We start from the raw sequence: 15,501 nt of genomic DNA on the forward strand, positions 1-15,501 counted from the left end.
CGCACATTTACTGACTATTGTGTGTTCCATGCGCTTCTCACGTGTTATGCTTCTACCAAAACATTTGCAGCATATTAAATGCAGTGGGAACAATTTATAACACAACAGTGTGAACAGCAAAATTTACTTGTTTGAACGGTTTTTAATAAACACTTTAGATTCCTATTAAGGCGTGAAAAGCACAGACTACACCGATGCATTAAGGGTGATCTCAAACCCTCGCTCTATCTGCCTGATACTTTGTAACCAATATCTTCTTACAGACAGAAACCAGTCATTTTACAGCAAATAGCAGCTCATGTTCCACAAACAATACCACCTATTATTTTGCTTTACGGTACCTTGCGAGATAGGATCCATGTAAGTTGTACATGCCTCTAAGTCTAAATAAAGGGCAGGCTGGCTCGGACGGAAGCAGGACAAGTGTTCCTGTGAGTTCCGTTTCACCAGGAAGTACCGCAGCAAACATTGAGGGGCATATGTATCACAGCTTGATGCGAGATAAAATTGTGAAATATATAATCACCAACCAATCAGCTTTAAACTATCATTTCTTAAACACAGCCTGCAAAATGTAAGTTAGAAGCTGATTGGTTGGCGATGGATATCTCATAATTTTATCTCACATCAAGCTTTGATACATATGCCCCTAAATGCGCTGGATATTTCCTAGCTGCACTCCATGTCCACTGACTAAACAGTTATACGAGTCTTTAGAAATATTCATGAAAAAAAACCCAGCTTATTATGGAAACGGAAAGAATGAGCCGACGACCCCTTTGATCTTATCAACAATATAAAAAGTGACAATTACCGAGAGAGATATCACAACACTGCAAACACACAAAACAACTGGTACGTTTAATTATAAAGCGAGACAGGCCGAGATCTCATTACCACAGATGCTGGGTATAGGCTGTGCCATGAGATCGCAATATGTAATTTCCATTCTCTGGCACTGCCCACCTTACGCTACCCCTCTAATTACCAAGTCATTACATTCCTTATTTTTTCGTTAACGTGCTGTTATAACTACACTAATTACCGCAACGCAAGATCCTCGCATATCACCTCGTGCTCACATCCATTTATTTGTTTTCATCTATTTTTTTTTTCATAGAGTTGTAATTAATATAGTCTAAGACTTTTTAAATATTAAGAAAAATTTTGACATTTTATTATATAACGATCTAAATTAGGATTATAATTTGTGATGCCAACTGCGCTTTAACCAGTCCTGGATGGACACTAACACATTAGAGGGGGGTAACACCAATCAGTCAAGGATCCCTTGGGGGAGGGGGTAGATTACAGAAGCGGAGGAATGTTAAGCATTGACTGATGGACTTCTGGTTATGGTATGTAGCTCTGCTGATCGCACAGGGGGAATCGCTAAACTACAATAAAAATTGTTACTTCGAAACAAATTAGAGTTGTCTGCATCTCAATGCGTGAAAAAAAAATAAAATAATAATAATTAGGTAATACTCCTGCCTTCAAGCAGGCAAGGCTCAATGCAACATGACTTGTAGAAAGCTGCAATGGGGGTAACCCAGGTGGTGCACTACAAATCCCAGTGCCAGCATCCTCTTAAGAAGAAGTCATAGCAAGAGCCATTAAAACAAACAGTGAAGAGTCTCATGCCAGCTCGGGCAGCCACATTTGCTTCCACTGTATACAAGTTAAGGTAACATTTCACTTTAACCTCCATCAAGTTATAGCGAATGAGTGCAGAGTTGGGGAAGCTCTTCTAGGGAATACCTCCCTGTAGAGAAATACGTATTCACTGCAAGATTGGCGGAAACAGACAGACAAAGCCGAGGGCCTCGAAGATGGATCCCGGCGTGATAACCGGAGGCTGGTGAATCTCCATGAGAAATGTAATACGCCCCTCACTTACCAGCTTTAAAAAACTTCCTATTCCGTGTGATCATACTCCGATCCCAATAGAGCACTCATATAGTCTGCAGAAGACATCAGCGATAATAGGGGAGGTTTTTATTCAGATGCCTAAACCAGAGGTTCCCAAATGCTGTCCTCAAGGCAGCCCAACAGTTCAGGTTTTAGAGATATCATGGTTGAGTGAAGGTGGTTAAATCAAATTCACTGTTGTACTAATTATGTCACCTGTGTCAAACATGGATATCTGGAAAACCTGAACTGTTGCCTTGAGGACAGAGTTTGGCAACCTCTGGCCTAAACTATACCCAGACAGTGGCTTTGCCATCAGCATTGAATAAACGGAACACAATCCTTTCAGAGGGTAATAGACTACAGGGTAAATGTAAATCAGCTACGAGTTGCAGGCTTCGGCAATTTACCCACTAGATTAAAAGATGAAGGGTTTTTTTTTTTTTTTAAAAAGGCAAAAACAAGCGTAAATCTAGCGGCTAAATTGCAGAAATCTCACTGCTGGCTATTATATTTACTCCCATTTGTTTCAGGACTTTTGAAATAATAAAAGCAAGGAAAGAACGCTCGCCGATAGGGACAAAGTTTCATTTTAAAATCGGCTGCACATTTACTCTATAGACCTCATGAAGCTTAGGGGCTTCACTACGCGTAGAGATAGGGATTTGTATACAGTCAGATTCAAAACTTCCAGCAACAACATCCGGCGAATACAAGTTCTACTCCTAATTGGGTTCCCAGAGTCTATCTTAAAAAAAATAAAAAAAATAAGGGAATGGCTGGTTATTAACTCGCGATACTATAATATTGACGACTAAGCCTGGCACCATCCTCTCCGTGACGCATAAGAAAGTGTAATAAGGTTTTTTGATTTCATACATTTTAATCATGCTTAAAAATAGGATAGTCGCTAACTTGTACGGGTAACTCATCGGTTAAATATTGTTCATTATGTGCCTGTCTCTCCAAAGAGATACTAAAATTTATACTCCTGATGTCTCTCCATCCTGTTTCCAGAAGGTCTTTTAACAAGCTTGTCTGCTCTACCCTGATGCTCCTTGCCGCATTGCTGCACACAATGTAATTGTAGGGAGAGGATTTTACATTGGATGCGTCACCAACTCCTGACAGAAAAAAAAATATTTTTCTTTAACGTGGGAAAACCTATAGCAGAAGTCACATAGATCTCTAAACCGCTTCATGTAATTAACACACAGAACTAGACACTAATGACCTACAATATACTTATAAATCCTATGCACAACAAGCAATGTCAAGTATAGATTAGTTTCTTACATCTTCAATCAAGGCAGGGAAAGTGGATTGAACATATAGCCCTCTGTGATAAGGCAATTTCACAAATATACAACTTCTCATTCCATAAAGAAGTTAATATATGCTTGGAAGAATGAAACGCCTGTTAGTCAAGCTCACCTTGATTTCCTTTTTTTTTTTTTTTTGGACAGGTGACAAATGTTGCTATGCAGGGTGGGGGGGGATATCTATAATTCCTCTATAACCCGAAATACAGCTTACTTGGCACCGCAATAAGAATTATTGGATACCTTTTCCAAATTTAAACTTTAGATGTCACTGTTATCAGGTTTGTAAGGATTCTGCACTTAGCTGGAACCATCAGCTGGAGCCTTCCAATACAGTAAGAATGTCTCAGTTATTTAAAGTCAGTCAGGTACACATGTTAGCCCTATTACATGATCAGTTGGGACGTAGTTAGGAGACCGGCGGCCGCGATGTCGCCGGTCTAAATCCTGACAGGGGAAGCCCGACAAAGGATCGAAAATAGGCGTAGAAATACCAACACCTATCTTTATCCCGACGCCATAATCCAGAAGGATGTCATCCCAAACGAGGTAAGTCCGGTGCGCCCTTAGCTTTTAGTCACGGGAGGGAGGTAGCATAGCGGGGTTAGCATTCGTTTTTTTTTTTTGGGGGGGGGGAATAGGGTTAGGCACTAAAGGGGGAGGGCTAAGTTTATGCACGAAGGAGGGAGGGATCGGTTTACGCAGAAGCAGGGAGGTTAGGGTGCGGGGTGGGGTTGGATACAAGTAGGTAGGGTTGGGGGGGAGAAGGGCAAGTATAAGTATCCCTGTAGGGATACCAACCATCGGGATGCTGCTGTCGGTATTTTGACAGTAGGCATCCCGACAGCCAGCATTACATACCGATTCCGATCAGTTACTATTTTTCTCACATAGAAATATCTAACAAAAATAGGGCATCCGATTTACTTCCTTTAAAAAAAAAAAAAAAAAAAAAGTTATTTATTATTTTTTTTTTTTTTTTTAAAAGAGAATGGATCTATTACTCCATCACCCCACTACATCTGGCTGTAAATTAGTGCCCAGAGATAGAGTAGGTAGCTATGCACCGGTAAATAAGATGTATAGATTCAACTATGCTCTAAAATTAAATTATATTTACAAAGCACTTTAAAATTTTAAATTCTTGAATTAAAATTTATAATTAGGGCACAATGCAGCCTTTGAAAAAAATTTCCAAGACCAACCAGCCTTGTACAGACGTTAACTATGTGTATATCTATATTAGACATACAAGAGTGCACAAATCAATTATTGCAATTTGTCTTTAAAGAAAAAGTAGAATCGCCTTTTCTACGTGCCAAGGAGAGCGGGGGTCATTGGTTTTCCTAATAGTGCACCCGTCTCCCATAACACTTTATTGAAAGCGGTTATAAATGGATTGCAAAATCAGGAGATTTTTACAAAAGACCCATTTATCTGTAAATATAACATTTGTGTAAACCCTCATTTTGCTCCAGGTTTATGCATTAAACAATTTACTCCATGGTATGCTAATGGTATTGCAGTTATCTTTAGACCAGGAGGCAGTAGAATTTAGAGTTTACACCAACTGAAGGAGAAATACTAACTTTAACTAAATGTTTCATGTGCCTTCCAGCCAAGCACCGCTGATTTCTTCATTTGGGCTAGGCTAGATATGATCGTTCTCCACACATTAGAAAATACAGTACATTTGCAGACTCTACCACTATAAATTTTCACTTCAACAATATTATGAAGATACTGTACCACTTGCTACATGTATCAAGATCAAAGGAGATACTGGAGAGATTTGCTTTTGTTTGAACCGTAAACTACCAAATACTATCGTCCAGATGTTCCCTAACGTCGCCATTAAGGTGCCTACACACGGTACGATTATTTTAAACGATATTGCCGTTTTGGACCAATTGGAACGTCAAATCGTTTAAAAAGTGCCGCATGTAGGCACGATAACGAAGCTGATTCGCGTTCCCGCTGGTCATGGTCTGTAAGCTCTTCAACATAGAGAACGATTACGACCTGTCTTTCACGATTTGCCACACATCGTTCTGCGTGTACGCACGACGAACGATTTGTCGTCACTTTTCCTGTACCCTCCCCTCCACCATTTTGTGCCAGCCGACGGGGAGACAGAAGATGCATCGTGAGTTGGCTTGCTGCCAAACGATATATCGTTAATGATTTGCAGACGTTAACGACCCATCTATATCGTTTGAACAAGCAATCCATGTGTATGCACAATATCATTTGTCCGGGACACTTCAGGAGTTCAAGGGAAATCGTTAACGAGATCAGATTGTTACCTACATCATGTGTAGGGGCCATTACACTCTAGGTTTTAAGGATGTCCATGCTTGAGCCAAGATGGTTAATCAAATTGACTGAGGTGCTAATTAAGTCACTTATGCTCAAGCATAGTAATCCCTATGACGTGTAAAGTCACAGTATGAGAACCTCAGCTATAGTCAGTCATTTTGAAATTGTAGAAAAATAAATTACGTTCCGGGATAGAGCTATTAATCTCACAAATTATTCCTTTAAGACTCATGCGCCGATGAGCTAGGCCGATCTGTTATTCTATGACTGCGCTCATTGGAAATCAAATCTAATATTAAATGATAGTCTTCCATTAAAACAGTCTTGTGGCCAAAAAAATGTGTGTGACAAAAATGGAATCATCCCCCCCCATTTGACTGAATAGAGAAATATACTTGAGAAATTATCCAAACTGACAAAACATTGGCCATTGAATATTTAGAAAAATTTTAGATTTTCTTTAAAAGGGGAAAAATACATGATGCATTGGATGAAGTTCTACTCATTTCTTTAACACATATTTTGAAACACAGCTTGGTATTTAGACAGCTATAAATTATTTACACATAATGTAGTAAATGAATACTTCCCATAACGGTTTGTATTAAATAAATGTATGCATGCAGTAATACTTCTCTGAGACCTATGTGAATTGTAAAGTGCAGGTGTATTCTATTTTTTTTTTTATTCCTTAGTAGTATCGTCTTTATTGTGAACACTAGTAAAGAAGAAATATTTCCTAAATCCAGCAAAATTTTTTCCTTTTTCCCTTAATGGCATCTATATGCTTATATTTGCTTCGTATTTGTATCCTATTCAAAATCCTTTCAAAAAATAAAATCAACTGAATACGGTCATTGGTAGAAACACCATACACACATTTCATTATTATTATTATTATTATTTTTAAATAATAAAATATCTTGGATGCAAAAATGTACATTTTTTTTTAGTGGCTTAAAGTTTATTTCTGTATTATTTTTTTTTTTTTTTTTTTTTTAAGAAAACAATATAATAATCATTTAAAAAAATGCAGAATTCAGGAGCCATATGGAGAAATCCACAAATTTTAAAAATTCAGAATGCTGATCATCTTTAGACCCCAATAAAAATTATTTTCAGGGGATGGGTACCAGCTCCATCTGTGGGCTACGCTAAATGGCACCAAGCAGCCTCTTGAGAAATGGCACCCACCTTTTGAGCATTGTGACCTCAACCCCACTGCTTACTGTACCTAGCAGATGGGAGTGGCATCCTCTGATCCTCAGAGTAGGAGTGTAGTGCGTATGACATCATAGCCAGATGCCACACTCAAAGCCATCGTGGTGCAGCAGCGAACAACTTCACATTTAAGCTGCTGCTGTCCTCTTCTCCTCTATGCCAGCAAAACGAATGGCGATGCCGACATAATGCCACTCATCAGTCAGTATTGTAGGCACCCTAGGCAACCAAGTACGCTTAATGGTAGTGCCAGCCATAGGCAACAGCCGTTGTTTATATATAGGCTACCAGGCACCTGTGATTTAACCAATTTTGAAGTAAAGAAAATAATTTCAACTGTACGTTCCAAAGTGGAAGGCCTTTTCATCCCGTTTTATTATTTTATGTTCTCCTATTGATAAGGTTGTTTTTAGTTTATCTCCTTATTTTTTATAGCACTGTCAATATTTTTGTCCTAAAAACCATATTACAGACATTCCCAGAAAAAAACATAAAAGCACTAGGCGTTTTCTATTTTAAATAAGCAGGTAAATATTAAATTTGTGATCAGAAAAATTAGTACACAATATTCGCTATGTCTCCAATAATTTGTGTAATTTTGTAGGAAAAATGTGACAAAGAGTTATTTCTGACCTGGTATCTCAGGAGCTCTGACGAGATTCACCACATAATCATCTTTGAATGCTTGTTCCAACACATGTCCCAGCATTGCTGCACAGGAACGCCAGTACGCCTGAAACCCAGAAACCCATTAAAAATGCACATACAACATCTATGCAGGTTCTTAATAAAACATTTACGGACAGAAGGCGACTACTGGCAAACATTTGCAGACAGAAAGAGGTGCTTCTTAAACATATAGAATGTTGAAAGAAACCATTGTGGAGAGACCACATTTTATTCCATGACAGGGGGCAATATTTGCTAACCATTATACTCCATGGAAAGCATTTCACAATGACTTGCAGTATCCTAGGTAACAGGGTTACTTTCATTCGCCGTAAATATCTTGTGTTTCTCTAAGATCTTTGCTTCCATGGTTGTCCCAACATACTTAGCACTGAGCGAGTTAAATATATTCAAGGTACAGCTTTATGTCAGACAGGGACCATTTACCAGCATTGTCGTCTAAACCACACTTATTACAAAAATGCAACTGGCGCCAGTGGAAATTATCAGAACGATGATTGGAATTGCTTTAGCTAGTAGCAACTACAAATAGGTTTGTGGTCTATTTTTATTCAAATTTTATAAAGGGATATTGCTCATTAGCTCATTAAAACTTCTCTCTAAAAGTTACTATTTTGGGTGGGGGGGGGGGGGGGGTCTCCAACCGGTATGCAGTCGGGAAGCCGGCGGATCTAATCCCGACAGCCGGCTGCCCGACTGCTTTATCCCAGCGAGGGTTAAATGACAGGTGTCTAAATCTAGACGCCTGTCATTTTAACGACGCCGGGAGACCGGCGTCCGGCATCCCGATCGAAGTGATGCCGAGCGCTGCTGCGGACAGCCGCGGGGGGAAGGGAGGGTTACGTTTAGGGCTCCCAGGGGGGGACTTAGAGTTAGGCACCCCCTGGGAGGTTAGGGGGAGGGAGGGTTAGGCACCCCTGGGGGGGGACTTAGGTATAGGCGGCGGGGAAGGGGGATTAGGGTTAGGCACTGGGGGGGAAGGTTAGGGTTAGGCACCCTAAAGGAGGGTTAGGGGGTTAGAAATAGGCTAGCTAATACTTACATTCGACGATCGGGATTTCCTCCTCTGCCGGCCTCCTGGTGTCGGGATTCCAAATTTAATTTGAAAACATATAGAATACTATACGAAATATCAGATGCACTACTCATACTGAAAAATGACTGATCATTACAATACAAAGAAACATCCGAGGTTTTGTATACAGTCTGACGACCATTTAAACCACAGATAGAGGCTCTGACATCAATGAGTTTGAAGCCAAGCAGCCATAGTTGTCAGTATGTATTAGGATGTTATTCAGCAGCTGTTTCCCCCTTTCATCCTTTAATATGCTCTGACAAACACCTCTTGGGCGTTCATATTCGCTATTCTAGTGCGTCACCAATTTTTTACAAGCCTAGATTGTATCTCTGTAATTAAGCAGCGCACTTGCATTCAAGCACAATTAGTTTAGTGGTAATTGGAAAATAAGGACTATGGGCAAATGGAAGCTTGAGCATTTATTGGAAGCATGAGATTGGCACGGCAATCTCACAACTGATCTGTCGATTTCCCTGTTGTATTGATCATACTAAGGAGTGAAAAGGTTGTGTGTCTTCTTGTATGGATCAGACAATAGTTAGCTGTATTGATGCGGTTAGAATCTTTGTGACTCTAGACCACAAGTAGGTAACATTTTTGCTCTAGAGCGATCAGGACAGGGTGGGACAAAGTTCAAACACCTCTACATATGTTTAAAAATACTGGCAAATGGGGGTTATTTACAGGGAATAAAGAGCTAAACGGCAGTAGCTCACAGCAACCGGATCCATACTCTAATTTTCTAACTTGAACTACAACAGCGCTAACTGATCTTTAGTTGCTGTGGTTTCCTGTGATTGTGTCCTAAGCTCAGCAACAAAACTGAATAAATAAGCAGAGGTATCACAGATGTCATAACTATCATTGGTCGTGATTCAATTCAATGTGGGCTCCTGGAGCAATTCAATTCAGCGCAATGTTTGGTCCAACTAAAGTGCCGGTCGCATGGCTGTTTGCCGGTTTAGCGCGGCGTTAACCGCCTTGTGGCCCAGCACTTTAGTCAGAGAATGCCGGTTCTCGCGACTAAACACCCAGGTTAAGTTGCGAAAACCAGCATTCTCCGACTTAACAGCACGCTGAATTAAATAACTCCGGGAGCTCCCCCCCGGGGCTATTCAGCATCGCATTGAATTGAATTGCGGCCATGGTTTGTCCAAGGACAAAGTTGCCATTTGTTTGGTTTCTTTTTTGTTGCTTGGCTCCTAACCATGAATCAAACCCTGTATTTCTCGTAAAACAATTCATGGAAGGTTTGTTCAAAATGAAAGCTCCCAAAAATTAATTTTCTTTGCACATATTGTTTTTTGGGCTCCCGGAGCAGCTACTGAATTGCTGTACGAGTGCCACGGGCGCCCATTATTTCTATGTACAACCTCCGGAGGTGGCAAGCAGAAACGTTAGAAAAGTCCAGCTATTGGGCGCTCAAATTTGCCCCGTCACTTTAGGATGGAGATCGGGCGTGAGAGGGTGCGAAAAAAACGACTCAACCCCTCTCACTGAGTTTTAGAAGAAGAAATCGCATGTATAGAGTATGCAGTCTGCATTTTGTCATTCATCATGCCGACACGCAGAAGATTGGCGCCAGTTTACCGACACAGGTCAAATGCAGCTTAAAGCATTTTAACAATATTGCTGGTAAAGCAGCATGTTTACAGTTATACCGGCGACACAATTAAAATGCTTTAAGCTGCATATGAACTGTGTCGGTACCCTGTTGCGATATACTACTTGTCGGCATTCTGATTGTCAAACAAATGTATGTATCCCATGTATAGTATAAATGCTTGAGTCCTTCTTCAAATGGATTAAGCACTTCTGTCTCCAATCCTAAGTGATTGCAGCAATATAGTAGGCTTGACTTATATTCCCAGAAACCTCACACTTCAGTGATGTTGGTACTGCATTGCATTCCGCTGTGTTTAAGTAATGGGAGCACTTTAATTTCAAGGCCTATGCCTATAGTACTCCAAAACTGCTTTTAAATTTATATACTAGTTACTGTAACAGCCTTGTTATGGGAAGGTAAGGGTAAGCCAGGCGATCAGTACACCAGCTAGGTAAAGTGTAAATAAATGCACAGTATAGAAGTGTACTGACCTTATTAACCTCCTCTGGATCTTCGTCTTTAAACGCAAGAAACTGTATATTACAGGATTTAGCCAGAGGTTTGTACATGTCCCAAAGCTCCCCATCCACAAGGGCCAGCACGGATTTTGTGCAGTACCACTCACTGAGATCTGGAAACAAAATAATCACAAACGGAAAAAAAAAAATTAAAAATTAAAATCATAAAAATGTCCATCTGCGTTTCATATACTCTCTCATGTACCGAAGCTGCCAATGATCTAATAGAGCAGGGGTCTTCAAACTTGGCCCTCCAGATGCTGTGGAACTACACATCCCAGCATGCACTGCACATAGTTTTAGCATGCTATTATATCAAAAAGGTGGCAGTGCATGCTGGGATGTGTAGTTCCACAGCAGCTGGAGGGCCAAGTTTGAAGACCCCTGTAATAGAGGCTCAATATCAGCAAAGGGTGATTCCTACTTATCCAAAGAAGTCACTGTTTTCATTGGCCTGTTTGTTTGTCCGTCCAGTTGTGCATTGGGACACCCCTGCACCGATTGGGATGAAACAAACACGAGGTGATCTAGTTGGATCCTGGCCAGGTTTTAAAGGGGTCAGGGTCCCGGTCAAACGTTGACTAGGAGATCCTGTCCTGGGCCTTCCACTGGATGGATTTGGAAGAAAACTTCACAGAGTGGTAACACTGGATCCCAGAAGACATACTAGGGGGTTGAGGTCCTGCAACCCACCACGAAGCATAGCATACAAAAGCCGCAGCTTTGTAAATGAAGCCCTGAAGCTGGGTACACACTAGACGATATATGGGACGATTTGTTGCTTTGGGACGAATCAGAAAGAGAAATCGTCTACATCATCCAGTGTGTACGCACTATTGCACGCTCCTGTGCGTCGTATCTTCAGATCTGCCTGCTGGTAGATCTGAAGATTCAAGGAACGACACCTTTTTTCTGGATGCATTGGGGGAACATCATATTGGGTAGTCGTACACCAGATGGTGCAGTGTCTACGGACCAACCGATACATTGTACCATCGCTAGGTACACACATCGTCTAGTGTGTACCCAGCTTTAGGGTCAGATCCAAATAAGCTGCAGTCCTGTAGGAGTTCTTGCAGGACATAGCTGGTATAAAACCTATTTTTTATTTATATTTAAAAAAAAAAAGGGAACAATGTTTTCTGTACCGTAATACCCGGAAGTGTGCGCTAAGGACCTCACAATTATTTCATACAGTACTTCATGTCAAAATATTCTCTGACAATAGAAAATTATTAAAACAGGAAAAATGTATACAGCTAATCTAATCAAAAGTAAAGAGGTAAGGGATACAAACATTAAACAACATATTTTGAAAGCATATTAAAATATTCCAAGGGATCCAATAGTGGAACTGTAGGGATCTTTTCATTTCTATCACTGTTGCCTCTGAAGGTTTATTTAAGTTTATATGTGCAAACTCGATCAACTGCATATTACAGACGTTCAACAAGCCATAAACTCCAGCTTGCATTACGAATGTATTCTGCAGGCCTTTTCCTAATTTATGTTTTTAATTCAAAATAATTATATATATATATATATATATTTATTAGTTATTTCTACACATTCTATATTTAACAAATAAAACAAAAAACAGCTCACTTAAAGTCTTCACAGCTCTACAGCTTAGTCTGCTCCGATGAGAGCTTGCACAAGGTCAGCACCTATGAACCAAGAAGTGCCACGTAGACAGGTATGGAACAATAGGAAATCTGTACATTAACAACGAAACAATCAATTCTAATTATGTTTGGAGACTTGGTTAAACAAGATTAATTGTATCCATCAATATGCAGGCTGGCCCACCTGGGGCCCCTTCTAGGACACAAATGTAGATTTTAAATAACTGCACAGTATCCTGTTAATCACTCATCGGAGCTCGCTGCTTCTCAATAAGCTCCCCGTTACGTGACACAAGCCCCTTATACTGCAATACTGGGTCAAAAGACAACAAAACGCTAAAAAATAAAAATAAAAAAAGGTAAAGAAATACTGGGGTCTGGTTCTGAATCCGAATTTGGCCATAGCTAGCGATTCTTTAGCAAACTGCAAATGCATAGCAGTGATGCATATACATCTTTAACTAAGTCGTGCGCATCTCAGCCTTTTCCCTGTGACCGTTCAATGGATGTTACTGGGTGGTTGCGCCATACAGAACACCCGGAAAGTATTCACAGCGCTTCACATTTTGTTATGTTACAGCCTTATTCCAAAATGGAATAAATTAATTTTTGTCCTCGAAATTCTACACACAATAACGAGTAAAAAGTTTAGATTTTTGAAAATTTTATAAAAAATAAAAAAAAGAGAAGAAATCACATGTACATGAGTATTCACAGCCTTTGCTCAATACTTTGTTGATGCACCTTTGGCAGCAATTACAGCCTCAAGTCTTTTTGAATATGATGCCACATAACTCTGGCTGGGCCACTCAAGGACATTCCCAGAGTTGTCCTGAAGCCATTCCTTTGATATCTTGGCTGAGTGCTTAGGGTCGTTGTCCTGCTGAAAGATGAACTGTCACCCCAGCCTGAGGCAGGAGCAAGTTTTCATCCAGGATGTCTCTGTACATTGCTGCATTAATCTTTCCCTCTATCCTGACTAGTCTCCCAGTTCCTGCCGCTGAAAAACATCCCCACAGCATGATGCTGCCACCACCATGCTTCACTGTAGGGATGGTATTGGCATGTTGATGAGCTGTGCCTGGTTTCCTTCAAACATAACGCCTGGCATTCACACCAAAGAGTTCAATCCTTGTCTCATTAGACCAGATAATTTTGTTTCTCATGGTCAGAGTCCTTCAGGTGCATTTTGGTAAACTCCAGGCAGACTGCCATGCGCTTTTTATTAAGGAGTGGCTTCCGTCTGGCCACTCTACCATACAGGCCTGATTGGTGGATTGCTGCAGAGATGGTTCTCCTTCTGGAAGGTTCTCCTCTCTCCACAGAGGAATGCTGTAGCTCTGACAGAGTGACCATCGGGTTCTTGGTCACCTCCCTGACTAGGGGCCTTCTCCCCCGATCGCTCAGTTTAGACGGCCGGCCAACTCTAGGAAGAGTCCTGGTGGTTCCAAACTTCTTCCATTTAAGGATGATGGAGGTCACGGTGCTCATTGAGGCCTTCAAAGCAGCAAATATTTTTCTGTACCCTTCCTCAGATTTGTGCCTCGAGACAATCCTGTCTCGGAGGTCTACAGACAATTCCTTGGACTTCATGCTTGGTTTGTGCTCTGACATGAACTTTCAAGTGTGAGACCTTATATAGACAGGTGTATGCCTTTCAAAATCATGTCCAATCAACTGAATTTACCACAGGTGGACTCCAATTAAGTTGTAGGAACATCTCAAGGATGATCTGTGGAAACAGGATGCACCTGAGCTGGATTTTGAACATCATGGCAAAGACTGTGAATACTTATGTACATGTGATTTCTTTGGGGTTTTTTTTTTTAGTTCAATTTGCAAAAATCTCAAAAAAAAACTTTTTACACGTTGTCATTATGGGGTATTGTGTGTAGAATTTTGAGGACAAAAATGAATTTATTCCATTTTGGCATAAGGCTGTAACATAACAAATTATGGAAAAAGTGAAGCGCTAAGAATACTTTCTGGATGCACTGTACATGCCATTTTCAGCTGCATCTTCAGCACCTAGCATGGTTTGTCGATAGTGACGACAGCAACTCTCGCCGACGGAGTACTGAGGGAGCTGCGATCGCACAGAGGCGTACGACTCAGAATACGAGTGTATAGGCGCATTAGCATCCATTCTTGGTAGTAGTCCAGAAATGTGCTCACATTACATACGATGCAAAACCAGGCCTCTCAAAGTTGACCCCTCCTCACACAGTGAAGGCAGCATGTCATGTGCTGAACAAGTTTTATAAGAATGGAACCTCTCTTTTCAATTCTTTCATATAGTCATTGATGTACGTGATCGCAAACATAAAAAATTCTGCAGAAAAATTTTCTACATTGCGCAAAGCAAATAAGCTTCTAATGTGTTACATAGCATTGGAAACGTTGATAGGAACAGTACACACTAGACGATTTCAAGGACGATATGGCGAATTGGACATCGTATAGTGTGAATATTATACGCGCTCCCGCTTATCGACATCGGGGCGTTCCATCTGCCATGCAATCGCAGCTGATGAAACTACCCAGTTGCTGACACCAGGAAGTTGAATGGTGCAGGTGAACGATGTATCGGGAAGTCAGACACCGGATCGTGTATTGTGTACAGCCCGCTCGGGCGTCAGATTGGCGAATCATCATGTGTGTACCCATCTTAAACCTCCCGATTCATGGTGGTGTAATGTTTTTATATCACGGCTGTACAAATGCAGGTCTGTAACAGTCGTTCCTGCAGAGTGAAAGCATTTAATAGTTTTTTTTTTTTATATCAAATCCTCCCATCACAAAACCCCCAAGGGGCAAGATGATTTTAGACAAACATAATTGATTGAAGTGATTTCATTAAAAAGAAATAATAAAATACAATGGAAAAAGAATTAGGAAAGAACAGGAAATTGTAAAGCAGGTTTGGGTATAACAACTGCTAACAAAACTTAAATTAGAAATTGAATTGCATTTTTTCTGCTACTGTTCATTTAATTAACTGCTGCTATCTAATTAATTTGGAATTATTAACAAAAAGGCCAGCTCATTGAAGTATGATAATTTAAAAAGGAGTCGACATCCATATGTGATATATTCGGCTGCTCCTAGGTCACTGAAAGCGGTATTAACACACTAACTGTATTACACTTTTCTCCTCCGTTTTATGAATATACGCCGAGACTACATATTATTCAATGCATTGCAATAA

The 15,501-nt window shown here is 40.5% G+C and overlaps 1 protein-coding gene across 1 annotated transcript in view; it reads right to left on the reverse strand.

Annotated features, from left to right (window-relative positions):
• MRPL39 (mitochondrial ribosomal protein L39) overlaps positions 1 to 15,501 on the reverse strand; it is a 78,914-nt gene that overhangs the window by 38,941 nt on the left and 24,472 nt on the right. Inside the window, exons 3-4 of the mRNA XM_088481628.1 lie at positions 10,642 to 10,781; positions 7,407 to 7,506 (exon numbers count right to left, since the gene is read on the reverse strand). Coding sequence (XP_088337754.1) covers positions 7,407 to 7,506; positions 10,642 to 10,781 — 240 coding nt within the window. The remainder of the gene's footprint in view (positions 1 to 7,406; positions 7,507 to 10,641; positions 10,782 to 15,501) is intronic.

The sequence above is a fragment of the Taudactylus pleione genome, unplaced genomic scaffold, assembly GCF_031769625.1.
Source record: "Taudactylus pleione unplaced genomic scaffold, aTauple2 ptg000276l, whole genome shotgun sequence".
Lineage (NCBI taxonomy): Eukaryota > Metazoa > Chordata > Amphibia > Anura > Myobatrachidae > Taudactylus > Taudactylus pleione.